The 27,938-nt window shown below is 49.7% G+C and overlaps 12 protein-coding genes across 12 annotated transcripts; 6 read left to right on the top strand and 6 right to left on the bottom strand.

Moving 5' to 3' along the window:
* Positions 1 to 950: 950 nt before the first annotated feature.
* On the top strand, positions 951 to 1,869 carry MGYG_03118 (hypothetical protein; the record flags this gene model as incomplete). The annotated part of the gene is made up of 2 exons (XM_003175546.1): positions 951 to 1,228; positions 1,305 to 1,869. 2 exons carry the CDS (start codon positions 951 to 953, stop codon positions 1,867 to 1,869), a joined length of 843 nt encoding a protein of 280 aa, XP_003175594.1.
* Positions 1,870 to 2,898: 1,029 nt separating this feature from the next.
* Positions 2,899 to 4,393, bottom strand: MGYG_03117 (kinase isozyme 4; the record flags this gene model as incomplete). Its single annotated transcript, XM_003175545.1, has 2 exons — positions 2,899 to 4,111; positions 4,194 to 4,393. 2 exons carry the CDS (start codon positions 4,391 to 4,393, stop codon positions 2,899 to 2,901), a joined length of 1,413 nt encoding a protein of 470 aa, XP_003175593.1.
* A 1,935-nt stretch (positions 4,394 to 6,328) lies between these two features.
* Positions 6,329 to 6,881, bottom strand: MGYG_03116 (hypothetical protein; the record flags this gene model as incomplete). Its single annotated transcript, XM_003175544.1, has 4 exons — positions 6,329 to 6,443; positions 6,523 to 6,591; positions 6,749 to 6,789; positions 6,870 to 6,881. The coding sequence occupies 4 exons, from the start codon at positions 6,879 to 6,881 to the stop codon at positions 6,329 to 6,331; spliced, it is 237 nt and encodes a 78-aa protein (XP_003175592.1).
* A 1,431-nt stretch (positions 6,882 to 8,312) lies between these two features.
* Positions 8,313 to 9,519, bottom strand: MGYG_03115 (hypothetical protein; the record flags this gene model as incomplete). Its single annotated transcript, XM_003175543.1, has 2 exons — positions 8,313 to 9,346; positions 9,405 to 9,519. The coding sequence occupies 2 exons, from the start codon at positions 9,517 to 9,519 to the stop codon at positions 8,313 to 8,315; spliced, it is 1,149 nt and encodes a 382-aa protein (XP_003175591.1).
* Positions 9,520 to 9,919: 400 nt separating this feature from the next.
* Positions 9,920 to 10,997, bottom strand: MGYG_03114 (non-heme chloroperoxidase; the record flags this gene model as incomplete). The annotated part of the gene is made up of 3 exons (XM_003175542.1): positions 9,920 to 9,990; positions 10,089 to 10,506; positions 10,572 to 10,997. 3 exons carry the CDS (start codon positions 10,995 to 10,997, stop codon positions 9,920 to 9,922), a joined length of 915 nt encoding a protein of 304 aa, XP_003175590.1.
* Positions 10,998 to 11,357: 360 nt separating this feature from the next.
* MGYG_03113 (meiotic chromosome segregation protein) lies at positions 11,358 to 12,212 on the bottom strand (the record flags this gene model as incomplete). The annotated part of the gene is made up of 1 exon (XM_003175541.1): positions 11,358 to 12,212. One exon carries the CDS (start codon positions 12,210 to 12,212, stop codon positions 11,358 to 11,360), a length of 855 nt encoding a protein of 284 aa, XP_003175589.1.
* A 380-nt stretch (positions 12,213 to 12,592) lies between these two features.
* MGYG_03112 (hypothetical protein) lies at positions 12,593 to 13,009 on the top strand (the record flags this gene model as incomplete). The annotated part of the gene is made up of 2 exons (XM_003175540.1): positions 12,593 to 12,709; positions 12,770 to 13,009. The coding sequence occupies 2 exons, from the start codon at positions 12,593 to 12,595 to the stop codon at positions 13,007 to 13,009; spliced, it is 357 nt and encodes a 118-aa protein (XP_003175588.1).
* Positions 13,010 to 14,960: 1,951 nt separating this feature from the next.
* MGYG_03111 (hypothetical protein) lies at positions 14,961 to 15,854 on the top strand (the record flags this gene model as incomplete). The annotated part of the gene is made up of 1 exon (XM_003175539.1): positions 14,961 to 15,854. One exon carries the CDS (start codon positions 14,961 to 14,963, stop codon positions 15,852 to 15,854), a length of 894 nt encoding a protein of 297 aa, XP_003175587.1.
* Positions 15,855 to 17,144: 1,290 nt separating this feature from the next.
* MGYG_03110 (1-aminocyclopropane-1-carboxylate synthase) lies at positions 17,145 to 18,524 on the bottom strand (the record flags this gene model as incomplete). The annotated part of the gene is made up of 1 exon (XM_003175538.1): positions 17,145 to 18,524. One exon carries the CDS (start codon positions 18,522 to 18,524, stop codon positions 17,145 to 17,147), a length of 1,380 nt encoding a protein of 459 aa, XP_003175586.1.
* Positions 18,525 to 19,178: 654 nt separating this feature from the next.
* Positions 19,179 to 22,991, top strand: MGYG_03109 (ribosome biogenesis protein BMS1; the record flags this gene model as incomplete). The annotated part of the gene is made up of 4 exons (XM_003175537.1): positions 19,179 to 19,245; positions 19,330 to 19,400; positions 19,479 to 19,568; positions 19,641 to 22,991. The coding sequence occupies 4 exons, from the start codon at positions 19,179 to 19,181 to the stop codon at positions 22,989 to 22,991; spliced, it is 3,579 nt and encodes a 1,192-aa protein (XP_003175585.1).
* A 761-nt stretch (positions 22,992 to 23,752) lies between these two features.
* MGYG_03108 (hypothetical protein) lies at positions 23,753 to 25,480 on the top strand (the record flags this gene model as incomplete). Its single annotated transcript, XM_003175536.1, has 2 exons — positions 23,753 to 24,265; positions 24,341 to 25,480. 2 exons carry the CDS (start codon positions 23,753 to 23,755, stop codon positions 25,478 to 25,480), a joined length of 1,653 nt encoding a protein of 550 aa, XP_003175584.1.
* A 1,146-nt stretch (positions 25,481 to 26,626) lies between these two features.
* On the top strand, positions 26,627 to 27,878 carry MGYG_03107 (allantoate permease; the record flags this gene model as incomplete). The annotated part of the gene is made up of 5 exons (XM_003175535.1): positions 26,627 to 26,804; positions 26,861 to 27,028; positions 27,077 to 27,185; positions 27,238 to 27,275; positions 27,340 to 27,878. 5 exons carry the CDS (start codon positions 26,627 to 26,629, stop codon positions 27,876 to 27,878), a joined length of 1,032 nt encoding a protein of 343 aa, XP_003175583.1.
* Between the last annotated feature and the right edge of the window lie 60 nt (positions 27,879 to 27,938).

Genomic DNA, 27,938 nt, shown 5'->3' with positions numbered 1-27,938 from the left:
TGGGTACCGGCAGCATCACATACACCAGTCGAATGACGGGCATGTTCTAACAGAGTTATCGTCGGTGAAGGCCACGTTATATAAATCACCCTAGAATGATGCATTTCTTCAGCTGCCTTGCATTCTAGCGGTAAAGATACTACAGCAACTCTGTAGCTAACTACCTAGTAGTCAACAGTCAAGAATGTATTCATTTCACTGATATCCACCTGTTTACCCAGCCCCGTTCAAAGCTTGATGGTGATAAGCACTGTGATCCTTCAGCCACACTTCGGAACGAGAATTTTCGACCATCTCCGTTTGATCAATCATCTCCGACGGATCTCCCATAGCTCGAGAACGCGCGTTATACGTTGTCAAAACCCCCTGGCTCGCCGTCGTTGTTTTTCTTTAGTATAAAAATCAAAATGATGAAGGATCCAAGACGCGGCTAACCGCTTTGGGCAAGCATCGCGAAAGAACTTCAGCCTCAATTCTCAACTTCGTCTAATGAGACTTCGGGCTTTGCAGAAGAAGCGCAGCCTTGCAGCCCGCGGGCTGAAAGTCGCGAGCCAACTGGATACCATGCAAGGCAGCCATGCGCCTGGAGGAGTTCTGCTGCCATGCGCTGTCCCTTATGGCTAGGACTCTACCAAAGTAGTTACCGTCGCTGCGCCCGCTTAAACGCCCGCTAGGACCTAAAGGCTCGCAACTGATACCCCAAAGGAGATGAGATGACGTTGTGGCCGTGCTAACATTCTACTACTACTCAAGGTGGATTTCTGGGCTTCCCTGGCAGATCAAAACCCGGTGAAGTTGTAGTCTTATAAACCGTTCTTCTCTCCTCTAACGGTGGTGTTGAAAGCAGTATCACCGGTATCTACGCGCCTAAGACCCTCTAACAAAGGCCTCTCTAGTTATTCCGACTTTCTGAGATTTATTTTATTGTGCTCCTCCGAGAAGAATCCATCATGGCCGTCGATTACAGGAATGGAGTTGCGATATTCAGTCTAATCGTCTACCTCCCTTGCTTCTTCGTCGCCGTTTATGTTGCCCTTCGACATGGCTTCGCCAAGGCAGCGGGATGGTACTTCCTTGTCATGCTCTCCTTGGTCCGTATTGTCGGCGCATGCTTGGAGTTAGCAACCATAGCAAACCCGTCTGAAGGGCTTTTCACGGGCGCAGCAGTGTGTAACTCTGTCGGGGTATCACCATTAATCCTAGCCTGCATCGGCCTCATTAACAGAGCGTGTGTTCTTCCCATCTGTGCTTGAGGAATTGCCTAACTTCCGCAAAACAAGTTTACTAATGTATTATCCAATTAGGAACAATTCCATAATAAACAGAGGCAAGAAGGGAGTTCCGCCCATTGTATTCCGTGTGATCGGGGTTCTGGTACTGGTTGGCCTTATTCTCGCCATTGTCGGCATCACCAACCGGAATGATGGCGACATGCCATACACGCCATCCGTCGAAAGCAAAGCCGCTATCTGCATCACTCTCGGGGTCTGGGTTATTACCATTGGTGCAGTCTTTATCATCAACGCCAACAAGCAATATCTTCCCGACGGCGAAAAGAAACTCTTGCTTGCCATTGCAATCTCTCTCCCTTTCATCCTCGTCCGCTTGTTGTACAGCTTCATCAGCGCCTTTAGCCGCAGTCCCAAGTTTAGCATTGTTTCTGGAGATGTTACAATCTACTTGCTCATGGCTGTACTAGAGGAAATGGTCGTTGTTATTACCTTCATTGCTGTTGGGGTTACCTTACAACAAGACGGAACCGCAGCTTATAAGGGCGAGTCTGGATCTGACGAGGAAGAGATGAGATTTTACCCAGAAGGACGTGATACTCAGTATGGACAAAGTGTTCCTGCTCCTTACAGCCGTTGAGTATGGAACTTTCAACCTTTTATTGCTTTTGGATAGTTTAGGGAAAGGTGCATAACCTGGTTATTATGACTTTATTGTTGGGATGGCATATTGTATAGGTAGTTTTACCACTTATTGGGTGTTTTGTTTAATTTAAATAGTAAATATAGGCATTGTTAAATATACCCTAACATTGTTGAATATAAAAATGAATAGAAATTTAAACTTAATCATATATTGGATGGAGCCTATCGATATAAAACGGGTAAAGCAGGTAAAAAGCTACGCTGATAAGTGCCGCCAACTCCTCTCTAACCACAGCCATCTTAGCCATCGTACAGCGGATCACAGGATCGGCCTCCCACATAGGAAAAGTACACTAAACGGTCAGAAGAGAAGAAAGAAAAGAAGAATAACCTGCCCCACGTCTTCTTGTAGGCTATGTCGCTATGCTTTTTAGAACATCCACGCCCTTAAACGATGATAAATCCGAGACTTGAATGCATGAAAACACTTCCGTAAAGAAAACATGTGTGTGACCTTGCATAAGGTCGAGGTCATCAATTTCAAAGCCCCGAGAACGAATGTCTGAGCTGCGTGGGGTTAAGCTCTGGTATAAGGTAGACAGCAATTTGCAATCGGCTAGACCAGTTAGTCAAGAATCTCTTAATGGTTTATCTAGCCATTCAGCGAGGAGATAGCAGGCGTATATCGATACACCACCGGTTGAAGAGGAATCCGCTTCGAGTACGTCAAGGCTCTTAATTCAATAGAACTAGAGCTCAGCCGTTACCATGATTTCAACAGCATTGATAAAGTGGTGAAAAACATAAAGGTACAATTCCGTGACGTTCGTAGATGCGTAAGGAATATCTTACGAAAATAATGCCTCCCAAAACGGGAAGCGGAGCCAGGCTGAGGAAGATACCAGCCTGGCATTTGGTAGTAGGCGAGTGTGACGGATGGAAGCGCAGTTGCGTGGGTATATCTGCATGTGCATGGGGAAACAGATAGAAGGGGTTTTCTCCATCCAAATGGTTATTAAGGAGTTTAACCTTGCACTTTTCCAACGCCTTGTAGGGTGAGGTACACGTCGGTACCCCAGCCCCAAAGACTCTGGATGTCGATGCCACCGCCAAAGTATTCCGCGTACGCTCGTCCAAGCGGGAGTCCGTAGCCAAGGCCTGCAATGGTGCTGGCATTATGGCCACCACTGCCTGATATTGCGTTCAGGGCATCGACGTTCCCATTGTCGCTCACGGGAAGGTGGTCGGAGTTGAACGTGCTATAGCTATAGGACCAGATATCAGAGAGAATCTCAGGAGGTATGCCACCTCCTCGGTCCCTGATGCGAATTGTGATGCTCTGGGCAGATGATTTGAGTGGTTCGAACATCGGACCCGGCACTAGGGGCCTAGATTTATGCATTCCGATGCTCATCTGGAAGTCACTCTGGGAACCCGTTCCAAGGGAGTTTGGATTTTTCTCGGGCTCAGGCACGGCGTGTTCAACACCGGTAGTTGACGGCGTATTGGGTGCGGAGGCGATGGTTACTTCGATGGGCTCACGCTCGTTTCCGGCCTCCACCGTTGCCCGGAAGGCATTCTTTAGGAGTTCGGTGAGTATATATTCGACGTGAACCGGGATATGGGCGAATGTTGCTTCGGGCTCCCCGTTGATAACTACTCTAGGACGTACGCCGTATTTGAGCTCGCATATCTCGGCAACGAATTCCTCACAGACCTTTATCAAACGTGCGGGTTTAAGAGCCGTATCGATTACGCCGATATAGTTGGACGGCAGATTTTTGTCCCGTGAGGTAAGGAGATTACCATTCTCTGAGATAGAGGCGTGGTGAAGTGCCAGATGCTGCTGGGCAATCAGGCGAGTACCGATTCTAGCCCTGAGATGTTCATCTAAAAATGCAGTCACTTCGGCGGGACTGATGTATTTACGACACTCTAGAAACCCACGCGCAAGCACTGGAATTGTATTGTCGTGTGTCTGTACCAGCTCAGCCATGATCTCGGTGAACTGTCTCTCTTCCTCTGGCGTTGAGATCTTCCGCTTCTGGAACGGTACTAATGTGGTGAAGGAGTGAACGTAGTTGTTGTAAATCTGGGAGATATGGGGGTTCGAGACGACGATAAACGGCAGGTTTCTCAGGGCCTGGATACGGTAGGCCAGTCTGGCAGGGAGGAGAGAGAGCGTGAAGTTTGCCGATGCAAGGAGGGCTTCTCTCGTGAGTGGTGGTCGGCCATGTCTAATCCACCGTGTCAGCACTGGTATTCTCTCTATCTTCCTTTCTTTCCGTTTCTTTTTGTTTCTCCCCTTTCCACACTTACCGGAGAAGATCTGACAGCGTCAGGGGCCGGCGAGGACTGGCAGAGAGGCGAGTAATCTCATCCGTAGATACGTCAGACGCAGAGGGCGGGTAGGACCAGCTACTCGTCGTGATGGAGGAGAGGGAGCGCAGCGAAGTGCCACCACCAGCGATCAGCCGGCTCCGTGCAGTGCGCAGGGGGTGTGCTCGTAGGAATGCCATGGTTACTAAAGGGACTGTCGATTGCTATTCCATGCTGCAAATGGAGGCACCAATGTGAATTCTCCTCGTCTCTCGAAGTCCCGTCGATGTCCTGTAACGAGTGGCTGAGGTGGAAGTGGTGGTGGTGGTCAGTATAATATATATATTGGCTAGTGGTGATGATGATGGTGATGACGGTGTTGGTGGATGTTGCCCCCGTACTTAAGCGGCGCACAGGAAAGAAGCAGAAAAAGAAAGCCCCCCAACAACTTCGTCTTCCCTCAAGTCAAGTCTCTCTCTGTGCTTGATTGATGTCTTTCCCAGCGTGGAGCCGGCACTAATTAACTATCGTGTGATGCGATGCCCGCGATGCGCCAACCAGCATCAGTTATGACGGCGGCGATGGCTGCGGTAGGCGTGGGAGGAGTCCGCTACTGGCTCGCAGCGTCAAGGCCTCCCTCTGATTGTGTGTGATCCGGTTGGCCAGGCTGTTTGATAGTCAATTAATGATGGATATGATGAAGCCCTTGCCCTTCCTCTCTCTCCCTCTCTCTGTGCCCTACGCCAACTTGGACCGGCCGGCGTGGGTTTCTTTGCTTTTTCGCTCGGCCAAATAGGCCAACCCTTCGCCCGAACTCCACGTCCGTCTTGGTTGTCTTACACTGTTTAATAGCAAAGAAGAAGAAGAAGCAGAGGAATACAAGACTCCTCTCTCGCGCTCGCCCTGGCTTGAGGATATAAAGGTGCAGTGTCTGACACGAAGAAATAACAGATATCAGAGCTGTGAGACCCCCACGCAGAGCAGCAGATGACGGCTTCTTCCAGTGGTTACAGGTGCATCTTTATTATAGCGGATATTTTCCAGGGATGAAGCTCTGTTTGACCAGGGACTTTCTACAGATCCCAGATCTACTGGCCTTATTACGGCTCGACCAGCCGAGTTGATAACTACGGAGTATGATGTTGCAACAACAGTTCAGTCGGGAAAGACAAAGACAACCAAGCTGCGATATAGAGACGTTTGCACCAGATATGTCACTCCTTGTCCTTGTCGCTTTTGGTGGTCTGTGTGGACGGATGGATGGATTATCCCCATCCCCTGTCTACTCCGGACTTTACGGGTGACGGGGAAAGGAGGGAGATATCCGTCCGAGAGTCAACTACGAAGTACCAGCACGACAACATCCGGAGATGCACGACAGCAAAAGAGGAATGCGGATAGGGGGGAAAGGAACCCGTACATCTATTCCGTAAGCATGTTGCGTATCACTCTTTTAGGGCCTCCTGCCGCTTCCATCCACCATGGTGGTTGGCATAAAAGCGTCATAGGCTGCAGCAAGGATTAAATACAATTTCAACGGTACTTTTTATGTACGAGCCTTGTCAAAGTGTGGGGAAACGGACAAGGGAAGGAAACAGCCGAGTTTGCTAGTAACTTAACTCACTTATATGCGCTTGTCGTTATCTTCCTTGCTGGTTGCGTCAGTGTATGGGCTGTGGTCATAGGCAATCATAGAGAACGAGGTACAAACAACCTACGATAGATATGGTTATGCTGCTCGGCCTTTGAACCTTGTCTTACGGTGGTTCAGGAACAGGCCAGGTACGAAGAAAGAAGAGATGCTTATTCTGAGGACAGCTTTTTACTTAAAACTCGTTTGGTTGTATTTTCTCGGAGCTACCACATAGTGAAACATCACGTATTCCCCCTCTCAATGGGAATGAAGTTTGCTAATAAAACATCTGGGTGAAAGGGGTAAAGGGGGATTAAAAAGATATAGAGAAACAAAGAAAAGTAAGTCCGTAACCATAACGCCTTTTTTGTCCCATTCGATCACTTTACCAAGGGAAGACAGAAAACGATCTCAGCGGATGGAATACGAGAGAGGGGGTACATAAGAAAATAAGAGGACGAGCAAATGTGGTAGTCATGTCCATGCCGGCTTTGTCGGTCCTTCAAATGGTTGAAGTAGCGACCTTCTTAGCTGGGCCGGGACCATCCTGCTCGACGTGAATGTGGTCGTTGGACTTGAGGACGTCATCAAGGTTGTGGTCGTTGGGATACTCCACGCTAGTCGTATATCGTCAGCTTGGCCGTATATTTCACCACATTTGACAAGTAGCTAGCAGGCAGGAAGGATCTCTCTTACGTGAATCCTCTAATCAACTTGTACTCGTGACGGATGGTGCCGCCAGTCTTCTTGGCTGATTCCTTTGCCCTGGAGATTCCGGAGTTAGTCAAAAGCACAGCCCAAATAAAGAAGAAGGATGGTGATATGCATGTCGACCCCCGTTCATTCGAGTGCTCGTGTCACCATCAAACGCCCTGAAGAAAGGGAAGACCGGCCCACGCGTATGAATGAAAGGTATACTTACTTGGTGAGGGCCTCGTCGGGAGCACCAGGCTTCATGGTAACCTGGAAGAACGTCAGTGGATCAGGGTACATTTCAACTGCAGGGAGTCAGAAGGGGGAAAAAGGGAAGAGGATATACTCACGTTGAAGTACATCTTGGTGGTTTTCTAGCTGGAGTACTCGGTAAGAAAGGTGGAAGAGAGCTGCAGAGCAAGATTCTTGTTAGCAACCATGGATATCTTCATGAAAACACGTAGTTTCATAGCCATAGCTTACCTGCTGGTCTTTTTCGAAGACTTCTTGATCGATTATTAAGTGAAAATGATGGGGGATGAGGGTGATGAAAGCAGAAGAGCCAGGCTGAGAAAGCTGTTGTGATATTGTAGTGTGAAAGGAGGACGGAGGGGTTCAACAGTCCTTTTAAACCAGTCACTGTGCAGTTGTCTCGGCGTCCTCATAGGAAAGGACTGATCGGGAAAGGGAAATGTTGGCCTCTATCAGCGCTTTAAGGGGAATAAGAAGCAAAAAAGAGAGAAAAGGCTGCGTCATGGAGTGACCACCATAAGAATATGTGTGCATGAGGCTTATCCATATAGCAGGCTCCCTCTTTTTATTCTTGTATTTTAAGGCAGCAAACAAAAGAAGAGGTAGCGTAATACCGCACCACTAGCTATAGAATAATCCTCTGTTTAAAAAGCTGTGGTTGCTTTTCTTTTCTCTCTCTTTTGTCAAAAAAGCAGGGGGGATGGCTCTTATAGCTTTTTCACTGCATGTGGGTGGCATAAAATCTTTCATCAATGAAGATAGCGGGTAGGGCAGATATTTAAGAGGGCCTTCATATCAAGGGGATCACGGAATCTGAACAAGGTCAAGGATAGAAAGGGAGGCTCCCTAACCTTATTCCGACCTAACCGGCACCCGTATGTACATAGTGGGTCGAAGTAGAGTGGTGTTTTCCATAGCTTCACACAGCTTGTGATACAGCTTTTGTGCTCTGTGGATGGTGTGTGGCAGCATACGAAGCTTGTGAGTCACGGATGGAGCTATAGCTTAGATGCGAAATGGCTTGTGAAGTATCATCCCGCGAAGGCACAGCCACATAGGCGCCCAGCTAAAAACCGTTTGGCCGTACCTGTCACCAATAAAAGGAGCTTGCGGACAGCCATAACCACCAACATTTAGACCGCAGCCTGCTGGGATGGACAGGGCGTGTGGATGGTTGCTGGTTCAGAAAGGGTGTACCTGACAGGGGAAATCTAAATATATTTGACCCAGCTGATCATAATATATAAGCAGGAACAGCTGCACACTAGTACAGGGTACCCTTCTTCACACGGCCGTTGGCTAACGTTGCATACATGCAGATGACAAGATCAAGTGCGACGCAGCCTCAGACATATCGCTTGTTTCGTGAAGAGAGAAGCAAAGAAGGCTTGTGAAGCGGTCATGATCTTTGCTCGCTAGTCATCGCACGCGGCTGCTTGATGCCCGTATTGGATGGTCACATGATGTCGTTTTCGCAGGCGCCTGGCGAGGTCTCAGTGGGATTCAAAATGTAAGAAATGTCCGAGCTGAAGTTTTTCTCTTCATGGCACGGCCCCAATAATAAGCCCTTGTTCTCCTCGTTTGCTTCGTAGACGGTTGCTGCTCTCCACGATGCTCCCTTCGAATGCCCACCACCAGCGCTGAAAGACGAGTTGGCCAACCTCCCACATCTCAGGAGAAAATGGGTCTGGGCCACTGACTCTCATACCTTCGCCAGCATCTTCTATATCGCATACCAAGCCCATCAAGCCCATCGGGTCTGCCGCTGCGGGGGGCCGTAACTGGACTGGCAAGCTAAAGACGTGTATCAACTTATCTCTCGCACTCGGCCATGGCAGCAAGTCCAGAATCGCATGGTGTGGAACCAACCGCTGGGTAGGCGTTGGATGGAAATTCCTTGGGATATCAGCTAGATCTAACCCCGAAGGTAAGGCTATGTTGGTGCCAAGACCCGTTTGTCCGGTGAAAAATGGGCTTATACCCGCAAGGTTCCAAATATGTTCGGTTAAATTCAGCCGAGTCGCGATGGTGAGCATGGCGCGCAGGAGGGTCAGGGGCGGGACGTCCAGAATCTTATCATCCGGAAAGGTAAAGTTGGAAGTTTGGTATGATTGCAGCGCTGCCGAGAGCGGCTGGGTATCGTCCTGGGGCTGACTTGCAAGGAACTGAAAGGAAAGCATGGACAGACCGGGCGAAGAAGCCCGTGCTGTGGGTGAGAGTTGGAGATCCGCTGGGGGCGAAGGGAGATCCGGCGGAGGGGTCTCTGTTCCAATGGCAGATAGAGAGGATGTGTCGAAATTAAAGTCCGGTATGCTGGTCAGGTCTAGAATTGGCTCTCCCGCTATCTGTACCTGGTAATCCAAAGGAGATGAGAATGATAGAGAGCCATTGCCGAAGTCCAACTCGGGAGGTGTTGGTATCTGCCTTCCAATTGCATCTGGCAAGCTCGCTGGTACTAGGCCTGGCGAGGACCCTGGTTCAGAAGATGTAACTTTCTCGCTTGACTCAGGTGTCTTTCTCTCTCTTTGTTTGGCCTTTGCTTCAAGCTCAGCTAACTGTTCTCGCTTTCGTTGTCCTATACACCATTTAGCCAGGAGTCAGGCCGGTCGACGGGATTAGCTGAGAAATCATACTATATCTCCGCTGTGCAAGGACATTGAGCACTCTCTTTCGTTCCGTTGCATCTTCGGCGAGATCAGGGACGACTATGTCATCTGCCTTTCTCTTCTGCCCGTTCGTTGCTGCCATCTTGCTTCGTCAGGTATCTTCGCACTGGACGTCGTCACAGCGAAGAAATGTCGAAGAATTCATGGTGGTTATGTCTATATTTATACAAGACCAGAAAGGGCTATAGCTATCCGGTATATGATAGGCTGCCGCTCCAATTTAGACTCATTCAAGCAGCATCTCTCGTATCACACTCGGCATGTTAATTGAGTTGATGAAAGCTGAATTTCCCGTGTTTCACCTAATATAAAACATAACGTTATGGTGCTATTGCCAGCATCTTATGAAGACGCACATGGTACTTTAACGTGGAAAAAGCCTGTGTACTTAATTATTATATAGTGGTAATAAAACATAACATCACCAACTTCACGCCAACCTTTCCGCAGCAGAAACACTAGACAAGATCCTCCCTCCACTTCTACACCTTGAGGGCGTCAACAAACTCCAGGATATCGGCGATAACGCGCTCGTCATGAGTATCAGTCAGACCTAAACGGGGCACAAATTAGCCAACCATTAAATGATACCCAAGGTGGATGCAGTGTGTGTGTGTGTGTGTGCGTGCGTGTATGGATAGAATCACTTACCATGAGCAGCATTCTCATACATCTTCACCACCGTCCTGGGGACAATCTTCTTTAGAACGACAACCTGAGACTCAGGAGCATCCTTGTCGCCATGCAGACAAGTAATGGGGAGATCAGTCTCGCTCTCCAGCTTCTTCAGCTTCTCAGTGAAATCCGTTGACGAAATAAGCTGCACACATCGCTCCACAGCCTGCGCATCTGCTCTGAGAACAAGCTCGGTGTACCGCTGTATCAACTCATCGCTAACCTGGCAGCCTGCATCCCGACCTAGTATGGCAGGTAAAGCTGCCTTGGTGTATGCTGGACGGTTGTAGCGGAGGTTATGCAGGATATCATCCCATGCCTCTCGGGAGGTAGCTGTTGGATTCTCAGGTGTTTGGAGAGGGAACGGCAGCGCAGCTCCAATGCCAATGATTCCCTAGATGGTGGAAAAGTCAGTCTTTTATACAGCATCGACTGCCGCGAGAGAAGATGTTTACATACCCTGCAGTTCTTGCGAACGTATTCACTGTTCATATATGTATGTACGGCCTCCCCGGGACCCATGCTAGCGCCGATGAAAACAAATGGACCGACATCGAGAGTTTCCAGCAGGTGAGTTAGGTCAGCGGCAAACACGTCGTAGTCAATTGGTTTGTCGACGGGTTTAGAGCCCATCCAGTCGCTGTTACCGAATCCTCGTCTATCGGGCGCGATGCAGCGGAATCGGTAAGTTTCGCAGAGCGGGAGAGTCAGCTTTTCGAACATGATGGAGGACATTGGCCAGCCATGGAGGAAGACGAGGGTGGGCTTTTGTTTTTCGTTCTTGAGGTGCGCTTCGTCTGGTCTGAAGGGAGCAGGGAAGCCTGCTGGCTTGTAGTCGCGGTAGAAAAGGTGACTTTCGTCAAATGGGCTGGTGAATCGAGGCATGTTGGTTGATTGTTTTGGATGGCGACCTATATAGTTATAGACTTTTTCTCGGTGTAGACTTTGGTTAGACTGCGATGAAGTAGCTAATTGATTGCTGTTTGGAATGTCTGTCTGAATGCGGAGGAAACATCTCTATATATATTCAGTCCATAACGCTTTTGCATAACATGAGAGCCATGTAAGGGACAGCCGTATAGATATTTTTTCCCTCGTATCTACAGCATTGAGGATAACGTTATGCCGTCCGCCCCACCAAACATAACGACCAGATCTATATCTATCTACTTTCATATAAGAAAAAACAACGTCTAGCTCGTATATCGTCACGGTGAACAAATCTCTGTCCCGCAAAGCTCAAGATTATACACCATCGAGACCGTCCTGCTCTCTGGCCGGCATACGAAGACCATGTAGACCCTTGTACGCAGACGGCTCCAGCGGCGTCCACCCTTCCAACACGGCCTTATCGTCAAGAGAGTAAACCTCTACGCCCAAAGGCTTAGTCGTATCGCCCATCTCTTCACTCCCCTTCCACCCCCACTGCGACAGATCACCCCCTGAACAAACCGACAGCGCACAAAGGACATCCTGCTCCGCGAAGAATTCAAAATAATCACCTACTTTGGCCGGACTGGTGCCCATGAAATACCGCCCCTTAGAATCAAGACCGGTAACTTGGAATACGTTAAGAACATCATGCACGTCGCTTTCTACAAGACCGTGCTGAGCAACGGCCCGCACGAGGTTAGAGTGGCAGTGGAAATCATCTGATTCGCCCGTCATGAGGTGGTGGATGTAAGGATCGCATCGGGTTCCGAGGAGATCGTGCACGCGTCCGCCCGAGCTGTCGATGCCGTATGTTGACAAGGTGTCTGCGGTTATGGTGACGAGGGGTCGCATGTAGGGCAGACAGGACCAGAGGCGGTCGAAGGTAGAGACGTGGGATTGGTGGAGTTGGCGGGTGCGCGAGGCCCAGAAGCGTTCGCGGGGGTTATGTGCGTTCCAGATGTTGAGGTCGCCTACTTGGGCACCTTGGGGGGCTGTGATGCGGCATACTTGGCCTGCGCGGACGGTCCAGGCGTGGGCGGAGCGAGGGCGGATGAGGGATGAGTGCTGGAGGGTGCGGGAGGGGCAGTTGGCGATGCGGGTGTAGAGGTTCTTGTTGGCGTAGATGGGGGAGTCGGCTGGTGCGTCGTAGGCTGGAGGAGGAGTCATCTTGCCCGGCTTATTCGTAGAGTCAATTCGATGATATGTCATCAACCCTGAATAAGGTCAATTCAATAAAAGTAATAAATAACACTTTGGTATCAAATATCTTGGATACAAAGTCAATAGCGCCAATTGAAGAGCAATAATGCCAAGAACTGTCTAGAGCCGAGGTTAAGAAGTTATGTATGTCTACCTGCTTATGTGATCGCGGCTCTTTCGCTAAGCCTCGTTTTGTCTCTCATGTTACTAAAAAAGGAAACCGTGCCTGTCGGAGAAGCGAGACAGGGCGCCCGAGGCCACCGAGACAGAGTCCACCGCACCGTTTTTGTCAGCCCTTTTTTCCCCTGGTTGGAAGTCCGCATCCGTATACGAATACGCCGACCAGAATGGCTCTCTGGCGCAAAGGATACCGTAACAGGCAAGGAGTACGGCGGGCGGAGTGGGAAAAACCGGAAACGTCTCGAAAGGTAGCTAAGCTACACGTTTTGTGCAGCATGTTTTATGTATGTGTGCATCATCGTACATCAGCATGATGGGCGTCATCTCGGCACCCGATGATGCAGGTGTCCAAGATGCTCCGACCACCTCACTCATCTGATAACGTCCTGGTCCTTCGTTTCCCCCTCCTCACTCATCCGGGACGGACATGGGTCGTGAAGGTTCACTCTGCAACGGAAGGCCGGCACAACTACAATTTTTTGACTTGCCTGACGTCATCCCATGCCATGCCGACGACACAGGCAGCCAGATTTCTGCATAACCGAGTATATGCACTTGTCGAACCATCCCCGAGGACACCTTGAGGCCACTTTTGTCGTTAGCCAGGCAACGATATTATATGATTACTTTGTAGTATTAGGATGTCCCCTAACTTGACGCGTCCCCCTAAGGTCTCAGGTACAGCTGGACCACCTGGGGGGCTTGGGGCTGAGATACCAAGGTACTGTGAGTGTACTTATCTGTCAGCCGCAGGAGGCAGGGAAGCTTTTTTTCTTGTAACGAGCAACTACCGCGTTGAGTAAAGGGAGAAGATTAGACGCCAGGACCTGGTCTCGTCACACTCTGTGGGTTAGAACTAGAGCCTCCTTCGGTGTCACAAAAGGTCTTTGATCGTCATCCGCGGAGGCAGCAAGGCCCATTAAGTCCGAGGGTCGAAAGACAAGAAGAACCCGAAGTCCCGAAATGGTCATGTGACTGGCCAACGAACGCCCCGAGCTTCCGATGAGTCATCAGGCTGGCTCGGAGTTAAGGTGGAGAAAAGGTTCTAGGCTCTAAGGAGAAAAAGGAGGAAAAGGAGACAAAAAATGAGAGAAGCGAAGGAAGAAGAAAAGGAAAAAAGAAAAAGAAGGAAGATGTTTCGAGTTGAGTTAAGGCGTGCAGCTCATTTTAGCATTTAGTGATCATGGGGAGGAGAGGAGTTTTTTTTTTATTTTTCTTATTTTTTTTTAACAGCAATAATAATAGTATTACGGAGCACCTTCTGCTTGGCCTGGGTTGCCTGGTGGGCACTGAGGCGAGCGCTGTCCTTGGCCCCTTTTGGGCATGCAACGCGAAGTTATCTCCATCTCACCGACGATCTTGGAGGAGAGGAAGAAGCAGAAGACGAAGTTGGCAGTTGGTATATGTTGATATGTAATAATAGCCGCCATGACATTAATAATAGCAGCCATTAATAAACACGTTAAGATGGAATGAGCATAAGGGATGAGGCCATCGTCGCATTACTCAGAGTGACGCCATCCCGCAAGACGGCCTCTCTTAGGGCATGGAATGCGGACGTCTAAACGATAAACGAGAAACCGGAGAAGAGAGAAGAAGGCAGCCTTAATAATCCAGCCAGCGGCTCGCGGCTTGCTGGCTGACCGCTCAACCTGGTCAGCGAGTCGAACTGGGGGGCTTAGGCTCGTACTCGCGAGTTCCAGCCCCAGAGACAAGGACGAAGAAGACGAAGAAGAGGAAGAAGAGAATCGCCCACGCGGTCGGTAGCAAACCCTCCGACCCACCGCGATCTTTTCGTTGCTTTTTTCTCGTTGCTTTTTGGCCCTGGGTTTGGTTGAGCTGGAGCGGATAAGACGGACGGACAAACTGTTACTTGCCTGCTGCCGGCCCAGTCGTTGCGCTGTCGCTGTCGGTCTCGCTGTCGTCGCTGTCTTCGCTGTCAGGACGACGGAGGAACCTTTTCGGCCTCTCGTCACTTCACGTAAAGTAAAGCCTCGACTCATCCGGCATCTCGACTCCGTAACGCTTCCGAGCACTTTAATACTTATATCGCTCCCTGTCTCTCTACCCTCACTATCTACTACTGTCTTCAACCACTGTCCATCCACCGCTCTTCCCACTGACTACGGCCTGCTCACCCTGATTTATCGACCTCGACGCCCCAAGATTGACTTTGCCAGCAAGGAACCCGAGCAAGGATCCTCCACCCACCGCCCCTTCGCGCGCCTCTTTCGCTGCGATCTCTTCACTAGTCAGTCTCGGGCTTATCTGACCAGTCCAGTCATCCGCTTTTTGAGTTTTCTTGGTTCTCCCTTCAAGAAAACTCGCTGCCTGACTGACTCACTCTACGCAAAAAAGTTGGCTTTGCAACAAGAAAATAAATACAAAAAAAAAAGTTACATGTTTATATAAAGACTCCGACCCAGCCAGGCGTCTTTTCTCGCTATACTCCCTCTCCTCCCCTTTTCCCATATTTGACCACTACCACCAGTACAAAGACGCATACTCCGTACATACACATACATACATACATCAATGCATCCGAAGAAGAGAGAGATGTCACTCAGCGAGACCTACGTGCTCGCCCACACGGCCAGGGCCAAGCTCACCCGCGAAGCTGCCAGGGCCGACCACCACCTGCGGCTGCTCGTCGGACACGCCAACATGCTCGACAACCTCATGCTCGACCTGGCAGACGCCGAGAGGGAGCGGGAGGCATGGTACAACCACGCCATTAAGTCTAGATCTAGTACTGCTACTTCAACTACAACGGCTGCTCCAGCTCCGGTCTCGGCCAAACGCATCCAATGGCTAGATACCGTTGTCAGACGCGAGACAGAGGAAGAAGACGACGATGAAGAGTGGGACGGCAGCGACAGCGACTCAGACGACTCCTCAGACTACGAGACAGACGGTGACTTCCTGGTCGACATCACCACCAAGCGACACCAGCAGACTTCCACTACCTCTACTACTCCTGTCGCTGCCGCCGCCGAGCTATACCCGATCAAGTTCTCTCCTGGCACCGCCAACCGGGACTTTGACCTCGGCCTGGCGGGAGACGAGGACGACGACGAGTACGACGACTACGGCGACTACGACTACGACGACGCAGACGAGCTCGCCCTCACTCGCACCTCGTCCAGACAACACCAGCCGCCAGAGCTTCTTCACGACTCCGACGAAGAGTCTGAAGATGACATGCCGCCCTCACCCCCCAACACCACCTTCGACAGCTTCTCTGCCGTTGCGGACGCTGCCTCTGCCGTGGCTGTCCCGCAGAAGGCTGTTGGCAAGGACATACATGCAGACCAACCTTCCAGCCCTAGACTGTCTGCCGAAGAACAGTCTTCCTTTGTCGAGCAGGGCTTCTTCCTACCTGCCAGGAACCCTGCCAGGACCGCCCAGACCATGATTGCTGCTTTCTAAGGCATTCATCCTAGCTCTACCACGACCACTACCAAAACTGCTTGCATAATATACCCTTGCTTTTCTTCCATCTGTTGCGGCATACTTCACAAAAGGCGTCTCTAGCATTCTTCATGTTTTTCTTTGTTCTACTTTGGGTGGATTTCTCTATTGATTGGCACGGCGTTCCACGATGTGATGACGGATGATACCTCGGCCTTCTCCTTTTCTTTCTTACTCCTCTCTCGGCTACTCCCTGCATCGCATCTATCACCACTCTTGACTCTTGCATATCTACCCCACCGCGCTTGCTTACATCTCTCGTCGAGATGAGATAGCTCTCCCTCCTGGCTGCTGGAATAAAAGGCCGGGCATGGTCGAGAGGATCTACAGTATATGCTCTTAAGACAAGACATATACAAAGCATGAAGCATGTTCTTAATCATAAATAGGCTATACAACTGAAAAATAAAAAAAAATAAAAAACATAATTCAAAATACCTCGCTAGCTTTGGACGCCGTTCTTTTTCACCGTACTTCTTACATGTAGATCTATCTGTCTATAGCCACGCTTAACGGACCCTTTGCTGTCCTCGTCGCATCGTCAATGCGAAACGCACAGCATGCAACTCGGACTGTCGCTCTTCGCTTGGCGCATGGAAGTCGCCTTTCGCCCATGCGGAGGTGGCCGCTCGACAGGTGCTGCAGGGCCAGTCCCGCTCCTTGACGGAGAAGAACATGCAGCGGGATGGGATAAATAAGTGTAACCCTCCGCCCGGGTATTATTCATCCATCCATATCTATCAGAAAGATAACCAGGTTGTCTAGAAGAAGCGGCTTTCAGCGTCCAGACCGTCACGTCACCTGGGGAAAGGGGGAGGCGGGAGACGGAAGCTAAGGGCAACGCTGTGCGTGGGTTGGCTGTGCGATGGCGGGTTTCAGCCATCGCTCGCTTTGCTACGATATCTAAAATATACTCTTGTACCACCTCTTGTCGTTGTTGCCATGTGGCTAGTCGTACGAGGGTGAAAGTCTAGAGCGTAGCACAGAAAAGGCCGAGACGGAGTCGGGGACGGGGTTAGTTAGTTACCAGCTACAACAGCTCCAGCTAGACAACGAAAACCCCCATGCATGCACTGGGTACATCCCCATAAGAAAAAAAAAAAAAAAAAAAAAAAAACAAACATCCTGCTCTTCCACTCTTCACCCTTCCCCTCCTGCCTCCCCCTTTCACCCGGCCCAGTTCGTTATATACAGCAGCAAACAACGGGTCTAGATCCAAAGGCCAAAGCCAATGCTAATGCTACCTTGCTAAAGCTTTGCGCGGACGCTACACTCGGGCTTCGATGCATGCTTGTACGGCTCCCCTATGGCTGCCATGATTCTACCCAACGCCTCATCCAAGAACGGCCGAGGATGAGAAAACACAATGCGGAACCAGCCTGGCTTCTCCGACCCAAACGCCGTTCCGTCAGCAAGGAACACCCGCTTCGATATCAGCTCGTCCATTACCGTGCGAGTAAGGTCTGCTGGCATCGGCACCCGCTTGTTTCGCAGGTACGCTTTGCCTAGATTCACCCACACAAAGAACGAGGCGTTGCAGCCCACCGCGTATTCGATGTTGTGGTCCCGCATCGCCTGAGCGACGAAGGCGTAGGACTCAGATAACTTCATCTGATTGACCGCGATGTACCGATCGGTGAACGCCTCGTCCTCAAGAATGCTCGAGACAATGTGGTCGGATAGCCCTGAAACGTACGAGTACAGCGTTGGGCCCTTGATGGCGGCCATCAGCTCCGGATTGGACTGAGATATGATTATGCCCACCCGCAGACCGTTGGCGCCAAAGTCCTTGCTCATCCCCCATAGGGCGTGCAGCAGGTTGCCATCGATCAGCCCCTGCGTGGGTATCGAGAGGGCCGAGATGAACTTTACTGGTGGCGGTGTGCCTGGTGCCGTGTCAATGGTATTCTCCCACACGGACATGGCGTATATCTCGTCGCTGATAAGATGGATCTGGTACCGCTGGCAGAACTTCATCAGCTCAATGATCGTTTCGCGGGGGTAGCATCGTCCGAGCGGGTTGTGCGGGTGGCACAGCATCAATGCCCGTACCCGCTTGCCTGTTCGTGCTTCAAAGTCCATCATTGCTCGTTCGTATTTGGTCACACATCGAGCTTCAAAGGGATCTATATCGTCAAACGATACCGGAACCACCTCTGCCTCGGGACGAGATGTCATGTCCGGTATAAACGCTCCGTAATGGGGTCGGCCGAGCAGGATGCCTTCGCCGGGGTTTGCAAAGGCCCACGCCAAATGCTCGATGGCGGCCGATACCCCATTAGTCACCAGTAGATGTTCAGGTTCCAGCGGCACCACAGGCTTCAAATGACGGTTCAGGAACCGTGAGGCAGCCGTCTTCAGCCTGCGGGACCCATCGCCTCCATCATTGTATGTCAGATACTGCGGAGGCAAGTCGGAGTGCTTGCGGATATATTCAAGTAATGTTCCATGCATAAGGAAGTTCTCTGCCACTCCGACGTTCACGAACCCATCCTTGTTGGTGGTGGCATCATATAGATTGGTGAAAACATCCCACATCCTGTTTGCCGCAGTTTCTTCTGAGACTTTGCTAGCACGGTTAGAGACCGTAGCCGGCCGGCCAGTGGCGGAAGCACCTCTTGAGCTCATGGTCGGCGTTTATATATATTTTATATACTCCGTATATACAAAATTATTCCAAAAATTGCATTTATATTGAATATTGCCAACTTCTGGATGGTTAGGATGCCATTCCATCTTGTAGTCATTGCCCACTGGCTGATAAATCAAGTCTTACCGGAAAACACGAGCAGCCAGGCCTAAATGCATGTTGTGCGAGCCTCTGACTGGATAACTTGGCCACCAAGTCTCCATCAGCATTGGGTTGATAGGCGAGAGCGTCATTGCCGAAACCTTGACGGCATAGTTGGCGGTGTGGTGATGTCCTCGGGCCATGGTTGATGCGGTGCTTGAGCCGTGCACTCCAATCAACGTGGCTACGGTTCGTCGTGCTCGAGGTCCCTGGCTTGTCGACTTTTCGGACTTTTTGCATCCTTCAGAAGCGGGAGCGGAAGCGGAAGCTGGCGGCTAAGCCTGGCGAGACTTCACAGCGGCTAGCGCTTAATTTCTAAATTATGTAACGATTTTGGTTATGTAATAGCTGACTAACGAAAGTGTCGGCAGAGCCAAAAAAAAAAAAAAGATTGATAAAAGCTTAGATAGAGGAGTTTCGCTTTGAATGCGGTCAATCTTCCACTGGCTCGGAGATAATATAGGTTGCTATACCTGAATAATTCTTTGGCCATGGAGGACCAGTCCAATAAGCCTCATCGGAAGTCCAAGGAGAAGGGGAAAAAGAAGGATCATGGAGGTATGTTGAGCTTCTGAAATTTCATGCCGCAAAGCTGCACAAGTGATCAAAATTGCTAATTGAGATGATTGTGGCATTTTACAGGTCCTAACCCCAAGGCATTTGCCGTTAATAACCCAGGGAAGCTGCAGAGACAGGCAGCTAGGTCCCATGATGTACGTACATAACCTCGAGTTTGCGCGGGGATAACAAATTGTGAATCCTGAAAGTGCTAATTGTTGCCGGTTGGATAGATAAAAGAAAAAAGGCTACATGTTCCGCTCGTGGATCGCCTACCTGAGGACCCTCCGCCGATTGTTGTCACAGTCGTTGGTCCGCCGGGGGTATGTCAATTGGAAGCATTCTAATGAGAACGATGGAATGGCGCAACTAACGAATTATTGGCATCTATCTAGGTTGGGAAAACTACTCTCATTAAGTCGTTGATCAAACGATACTCAAAACATTCCCTTACCTCGATCACCGGTCCTCTGACGGTCGTTACGTCGAAAAAGCGCAGGCTTACTTTCCTAGAATGTCCCTCCGACTCTCTAGCGAGCATGATAGATGTCGCAAAGATCGCTGACATTGTGTTGCTGATGATAGACGGGAACTATGGATTTGAGATGGAAACCATGGAATTTCTTAATGCATTGTCCGCAAGTGGAATGCCCGGAAACGTTTTTGGCATTCTTACACATCTTGACCTGTTCAAGAAACAGAGCACGCTGCGCACGGCGAAGAAGAGACTAAAACATCGGTTCTGGAGCGAGTTATACCAGGGCGCGAAACTCTTCTATCTTTCCGGAGTCATAAATGGGCGCTATCCAGATCGAGAGATTCATAACCTTTCCCGGTTTTTATCTGTCATGAAGAATCCGCGACCACTTATATGGAGAAACTCGCATCCGTACTGCTTAGCGGATAGGTTCTTGGACATCACCCCTCCAACACTCAAGGAAGAGAATCCAAAGTGTGACAGGACTGTTGCTCTCTACGGGTACCTACGAGGCACGAACTTCCCGGCTATCGGGGCAAGGGTACATGTTCCAGGAGTTGGGGATCTCAGTGTTTCTTCAATTGAAGCCCTGCCTGACCCATGTCCTACGCCTGCTATGGATCAAGCAATGGCAAAGGCAGCAGGAAAGAGTGGGCGAAAACGATTAGGTGAAAAACAGAAACTTCTCTTTGCACCTATGGCAGATGTCGGTGGTGTTCTGGTTGATAAAGACGCCGTGTACATCGATGTCAGAACCAATACGTTCAACAGAGACGATGGCGATGAACAGACTGAAGAACGAGGCTTAGGAGAACAGATGATTATCGGGCTTCAGGGGGAAAGGAAGCTGCTAGGAGATACGGTCGCCGGAGTTAAACTGTTTAGAGATAGCGGTGTTGTCGCAAGCATTAACCCTGAAGGAATTGAAAATCTGGGCAGAAACGAGAAGAGAAAAGCCCGGTTTATTGAAGGTGATGATAATGCACATGATCTAGAAGATGACGAGGACGAAGGCCTAGACAGCGCGGGAGAGGAGGATGAAGAGGAAGAGGAACAATATGGAAGTGATATTGAAGAGGACTCAGATGACGACGTGCCAGGCGTCGACTTTGCTGCTAAGTTCCGAGAAAAACAGAATGGAACTTCCAACGGTAAGAACGGGGAGGATCTTGCGTTCGCTGATAGTGATTCGGACCTTGGTTCAATATCATCGGTTGAGGACCAAGAACTTGAAAGCGCTCCTAGCGACTACGAGGATGAAGAGGACGACGATGGAGAAACGCGCTGGAAAGCAAATTTGGCTGCCAATGCAAAGGCCATGTTTAGCAAAAAGCCTCCTTATCGGATAGCTGAGCTAACTCGCATGCTATACGACGACTCTGTGAATTCGGCAGATGTGGCCCGGCGGTGGAGCGGTGAAGATGCTATGGAATATGACCAAAATGATGTTGAGGATGAAGCCGAGGGCTTTTTCAAGAAGACAAATGCCGAAAAGGGTGTGCTAGATGACCGGACCATTCCTGTTTACGACTACGACGAGCTGGAGAAGAAGTGGCAAGATAAGGATAACCTCGATGCGCTTCGCCGACGGTTCGCGAGCGTCAAGTTCTCTAAAAACCGATCTGGCAAGGAAGGGTCTGGTGACGACGAGGACGATGATGAAGAAGACGGGTTTGGAGACACGGATTCCGATGATGAAGGAGATGGAGCATTTGCAGACCTTGAAACCGGCGAAGTCTTCGGGGGCGATAGCAAAGATAATGAAGGGGAATCAGATGAAGGGGAGAGCGAGCCCGAAGACCTTAACGCCGAGCGTGAGCGTAATGCAAGGCGAAAAGAAGAGCTGAAGCTTCGCTTCGAAGAGGAGGACCGAGAAGGGTTCGCCAATTCGAAGGACGGGGCGAGAGCTGGTGGACAGTCTCAAAAAGAAGAGCAGTTCGGAGAAGATGAATGGTATGATGCACAAAAGGCCGCACTTCAGAAGCAGGCTGATATCAACCGTGCTGAATTTGACGCCCTTGACGCCCTGTCACGAGCAAGAGCCGAAGGCTACAAAGCTGGTACATATGCTAGAATTGTACTAGAGAATGTTCCTTGCGAGTTCTCTGAGGGATTCAACCCCCGATTCCCGATCATTGTTGGAGGTCTGGCGCCTACTGAGGATCGATTCGGCTTTGTCCAGGTCCGAATTAAGCGCCATCGTTGGCATAAGAAGATCCTGAAGACGAATGATCCTCTTATCTTCTCCCTCGGCTGGCGGCGATTCCAGACAATGCCGGTCTATAGCATCTCAGACTCTCGAACCCGCAATAGGATGCTAAAGTATACACCCGAGCATATGCACTGCTTCGGCACCTTCTATGGGCCCCTAGTCGCTCCCAACACCGGTTTCTGCTGTGTTCAATCCTTTTCCAATAAGAATCCTGGATTCAGAATAGCTGCCAGCGGTGTGATTCTAAGCGTCGACGAAAACACTGAGATTGTCAAGAAGCTGAAGCTCACCGGCCAGCCTTACAAGATTTTCCGAAACACCGCGTTTATCAAGAATATGTTCAACTCGTCTCTTGAAATTGCCAAGTTTGAAGGAGCCGCCATCCGTACCGTTTCTGGCATTCGAGGTCAGATCAAGCGCGCTCTGAGCAAACCAGATGGCCATTTCCGTGCCACCTTTGAGGATAAGATCCTGATGAGCGACATTGTTTTTCTTCGAACTTGGTATCCCGTCAAGCCTGCTCGTTACTACAACCCAGTAACCAACCTTCTTGACTACAAGGACTCTGAAAGTGGCACAGGCGCGACTTGGCAAGGCATGCGTCTAACTGGAGAAGTTCGTCGTGACCTGGATATTCCTACCCCACTAGAGAAAGACTCTGCCTACCGCAAAATTGAGCGGCAGGCCAGACACTTTAACCCCTTGAGAGTACCCAAACAGCTGGCTGCCGACCTCCCATTCAAATCTCAGGTTACCAAGATGCGTCCACGGAAGAAGGAGACGTACATGCAGAAACGTGCTGTTGTCCTTGGAGGAGAAGAGAAGAGGGCCCGCGATCTCATGCAGAAGCTCACTACGCTTCGAAACGAGAAGGTTGCTAAGCGACAGGCCGCTCAGGAAGAGAGGCGGAAAGTCTACCGAGCAAAGGTCGCAGAGAACCAGGAGAAAAAGGAGGCTCGAGAGAAGAAAGAGCGGGATGAGTTCTGGAGCCGAGAAGGCAAGAAGAGGAAGAATGAAGCAGATGGAGCTTCGAGCCGGTTTAAGAAGAGAAAGTGAGGGTGTATCCATATCTATATCCAGGTTTTCTTTTTGGAGCAGGCATTCTGTATATATTTCTGTATACATGGCGTAACTGTAGGCTGGCCAGGAAAAGCAGTAACTAGATCGTTTCAATCCTTCCTATTATCCTGTCCTATCGTCTTTGATATCTTCTTTTCCTTCCCTTCCGCGGCTCGCGGCTCGCGGCTACTTTAGGACTTCATGTACCTTCCTAGATCGGTACTTTTATATACACGTGACCAATTTCATCACGTGCCGGCGCGACGCGTCTAAAAGATCTTCAACTTCATCTTCATCCCACGTCAAAAAGAAGCAAAAAGGGCGACAAACGAGCTGACAGGAAGAAAAGGGAGAAAAAGAAAACCCAGAGGCTTAGTGGGAAGCAGACCGGTGACAGCAGGGTGTGTTTTGGCTCTCAGGAGCTGACCCCTGTGTTGCGCGGGCTGTTCGCTGGACGTCGGATTTACTCGAGTCACTGACAACATGCACTACCACGGCTCGAAGCCACACTGAACCGCTTCACCAACAACTCTCACCATGCGGCTTTGGTAGCTCCAGCCAGTTACGTCAGGCCGCTATCGCTCGCTAGAGTCAACAAAAAGAACGGAAAAATTAAAGGGAGCCTCCTCGAGGATAATTCTTCCCGCAACCACGACGTCGTCTTCTTTCCTCTACCCTATCCTCGATCTACCAACCGCCACTCGGACAGATAAGGCCCGGATAAGACATCAGTCTGTCCCGGCACCGTCGAGTTCGCCATGGGTGACCACAGAGCGCGTTCCGACCCGATTAACATGAACACACATTTTCCAACTGCGTTATCTGGCGTGCATGGTGTCTTTCCTCAGTTGAAGGCAACCGCCAGTGACCTCACACAATCGTCCGTGGCAGACGCCAGCGATTCAAACTCCCCTCCATCGACGTCATCTTCTCTTCAATTTGGAACGGATCCGGGCGCGAACTCCAGCACAAATTCCCAGCCTAAGATGGTAGATCAACGTCGGTTACTGTCCCAGTTACAGACGACCTCATTTCCTCGGCCACTGGAAAGGGCCAACTCTGGCCATGATACACTATCATCTACCTCTTTCCACAGTCCACCAAGTGCTAGGAGTACTGTTCAGCTCACACCGGGACAGAAAAGAACGTCAAGCGGCAGTATGAAATGTTCGGTATCGCCAGACCGGCCATTCTCTGCATCGGCTACTCCCGGAACTAGGTATCATTCAAGATCAGCGAGTACTGATTCACATTCTAATCGTATCGCCGAAGTGAGTATATCCTTGATTTCCTTCTTTCCCCCCATTTTGATCATTTGGGCCGTGAATTAATCCTACGGTCCATAGATATCGGCTCAGCTCCGCTCAAGATTGTCATGGGCAGCAGCAAAGGTGGAAAAGGATTGGAAATCCAACCCAAGTGGCAAGCAGTTGAGCGTGTCTAGCAAGATGCATTCGCCAAGAGGAATTAACGCGTCTATACAATCCAATGGCCATCCACCATCAAGTCAACCTCTAAATATCAACGGTTCTGTTGGAGAGCATGACCTTGCGGCACAAGTGTTAAAGATCGCGACTGGACAAAGCAATCCGAGGCCTGATATAACACAGAGCATACAGATGAACGGCTCATCCAGATCCTACCATCGACACAACTTATCGATGGGCTCAATTCCTTCCAAACTATCCTATGAGCGTTCAACTCCGAATGGCCTCCAGCAAATCCCCCGCCTAGCTCCACCAGCAAATATAGTTCCGGGCAATGGAGCTCATACAAAGCGGAGAGTAAACCAAAACATCACGAGCCCTAAAAAGTTCAAAGTCCCATCGTTTTCACAACAATCTTCGAGCTCCTCCGTAATAGGCACTCAGGGGTCTTGTCCCGTTCCAGCCACTCCTCCGCAGCCCCTTCAACCTTCATTTAAAGCTCCGCCATCTGCAACCACAGCTATTCTTGGAAGACACTGCACTCCTACCGAAAAAACAATTATGGAGCAGGATGCAGTCGAGACACTTGTCTTCATGGGAAGCCCAGAAAATGCGGGGTACTACAATGATTCGCGGCCACAGACCAATCCGCCCAGCAATTCACAAGACACATTCCAATATCCCTCCGTGAGCGAAAATACATCAGCTCCAACTTCTTCTGTGGCCCCAGCTCTTGGCATGGCCTTTAGCTACGAACCCCGAGAACGGGGCCCGCCCCAGACCAAACGTGTTAGCTTTGCAGAACATAGTGGGGAAGCTCGGTATGCAAACTGCAGCCGGCCCAGACTAGAGCAAGAGGCTGGTGATGAAATTGACCGTTTGCTGGACGAGATGGGTGACAGCGACAACGAACCTGATTACGATTGGTTTGCCCACATGCCAGGAGCCAGGGATAATTTTAGCCAACCTCAGGAAAATGGCCAGTGGACCAATGACCAATGCAGCCTACAAAGCTCGGCTATATGTCAACCTGGTAATAATTCTCAGCTTCGAGGCTAGCAAATTTCTCCAATTTTCTCCGCATCTCCTTGTTCCTTAGGGTTGCTTCTTTAATGTGCTACCCACCCTGTCTGCGGATTTAATTTTTTGGTAGACCATTTTTGACGACCCGTTTTGATGATTGAACGAACGATACGATGTTGGCATTTCGAGTAGTTCATGATGTTTCTGTGTTTTGATATCTGTTTTTTGCTGTTGGCCATGGGCAAAAGAGCTTTTTTTATCTTTTGGTTGCATAGATTCCCCCTCACGGACGCAGCATGGGAGCCTTGGATAGTGTTCATCCGGGAGCTACGTCCGCCTACCCGTCCGCCTCCCCATCTTATGTCTGGACAAGCATTTTTGCTAAGAATTTACCTAGCTGCATAAAAAAAGCATCAATCATTGGTTATGTCCCATCTTCCCATAAACTATCTCCGGATCAATCGAATGAGAAAAATTAAAAAGGTGATTCATCTTGACTCACTTGTTTTAGTCATCTTAATCCTACGCTGGGGCTAACCAATCCTGGCCTCCCACCGTTCAACCATCAAGGGCTCTTTTCACCTTTTAAACGGAACCACCTTCTTTGGATCCTCTCTCCGCGTGACAGATCTTCACTAAAATGCAGATCTTCAGCTATTCAAGCTAAGACGTTCGTGGTCCTTTAAGGCTAGACGGCAAACCCACTCGCCCCTAACACCTCGATCCGCTACCCGGATATATGCATCGGCTTCAGCTTGAACTCCCATCCTTCGTGCATATAGCGGCCGAATTAACGCCCTGTTTCTTCACAGCGGTCAAGCCTCAAGGCTTGCTGCAGAAATTCTGTTGCATTGCATCGGGCATTCCCTGTACTCATGAAGCTACAAAGGGAATCCACACGCTGACCCTATACCGATCGGCGTACCATCCGGCAATTATGGATTCCTTCCTTGCCTTGCCTCGTCAACCATCGTTTGAGTGGTGGACATACCTGGGCCTTTACAGTTGCCCCTCATCCTTTTGGAATTATGGCGTCCTTATAAATTCCAGCCAGCTCCGCGTCTCCAATTCCGTTCGACGAGATTTTCTCCTCACCAGATTTCAGATATCCGTGCTTTCTCTCATTTTCTGGTCAAAAGGAGGCCTTAAGCGTGTCAATTACTCCATTTCATTGCAGCCGCAATGGATGAGAAGACCAATCCTCGGCCGGCCGATGCTGATGCCGCCTATGACTTTTTGCACCAGCAAGACATTGACTTAAGCTCGGTCGATGAAAAAGCTCTACTGCGGAAAATCGACTGGATGATCGTTCCTCTGATGTGGGCATGCTATAACCTTCAATATGTGGACAAAGTTCTCAGTATGCTGCTCATTTCAATGCAGGTCTCTCAAGCATGGTACTAACTGGTTACGTAGTCAATTTCGCATCCATCATGGGGCTACTAGAGGATGCCCACTTGGATACAAACCAGTATTCATACCTCGGGCTAGCCTTTTATGTTTCCTATCTCTTTTTCGAGCTTCCCACTGGATATCTTATGCAGAGGTTCCCGACAGCAAAGTATCTTGGGGCGAATCGCAAGTGTTTTCTGGGTTACCATTATATGAAAGCTTTATTCTAATTGTCTATAGTTATCTTATGGGGAACCGTGGTAACTCTCAATTGTGCTGCCAAAAATTTTGCTGGCCTTCTAGTACTCCGACTTCTACTGGGCTGCTTTGAAGCTTCTGTTGCCCCAAGGTACCGAGACCTCCCTCCCACTTCATATACCTTGTTTTAATAGTCCATCTAGCTTAATCCTAATCACGGGCATGTGGTATAAGAAAAAGGGTATGCTCCCTGTTGATATTTTATGAGTTATCTGAGACTATCACAGTTATTAACTAAGGAATAGAGCAGCCGGCACGTATGGGATTCTGGTATTCTGGAACCGGAACTGCCACTATAATTGGAGCCCTCAGTGCCTATGGCCTTTTATTTTATACTGGTGAAAGATTCAGGCCATGGCAGGTCATGTTCCTTATCTTTGGCCTCATCACAATATTCACTGGCATTCTTGTCGTCCTCTTCCTCCCGGATAACCCTATGACGGCCCGGCTAACCCAAGCGGAGAAAGTATTTGCAATTGAACGCCTTCGAGAAAACCAAACAGGCATTGAAAATAAACATTTCAAATTCAACCAATTTAAAGAAGTGTTTCAGGATCCACAAACCTACCTTTTGACCCTCATCACCACTGCCGGCCTTGTCCCTAATGCTGCCATTTCTCAATTCCAGTCGCTCATCATCAAGGCCATTGGAGATACCCCAAATAAAACTCAACTGCTTTCTATCCCTATCAGAATTGTCAACATGATTGGGCTATTGCTGCGGCTTTACTTGCTGCGAGGATCGGCGACCAAAAAAGTTTCATCAAGCAATAATGATAACTAGAAGTCAAGGATGGAGGGCGGGAGACGGGGGGATAACTGACCCGAAGGGACGGTGGAGGAA

Source organism: Nannizzia gypsea, genomic scaffold (genome assembly GCF_000150975.2).
Source record: "Nannizzia gypsea CBS 118893 supercont1.2 genomic scaffold, whole genome shotgun sequence".
NCBI lineage: Eukaryota > Fungi > Ascomycota > Eurotiomycetes > Onygenales > Arthrodermataceae > Nannizzia > Nannizzia gypsea.
Note: the sequence above shows the minus strand (reverse complement) of the source record. Positions and strands in the feature narration are given on the sequence as shown.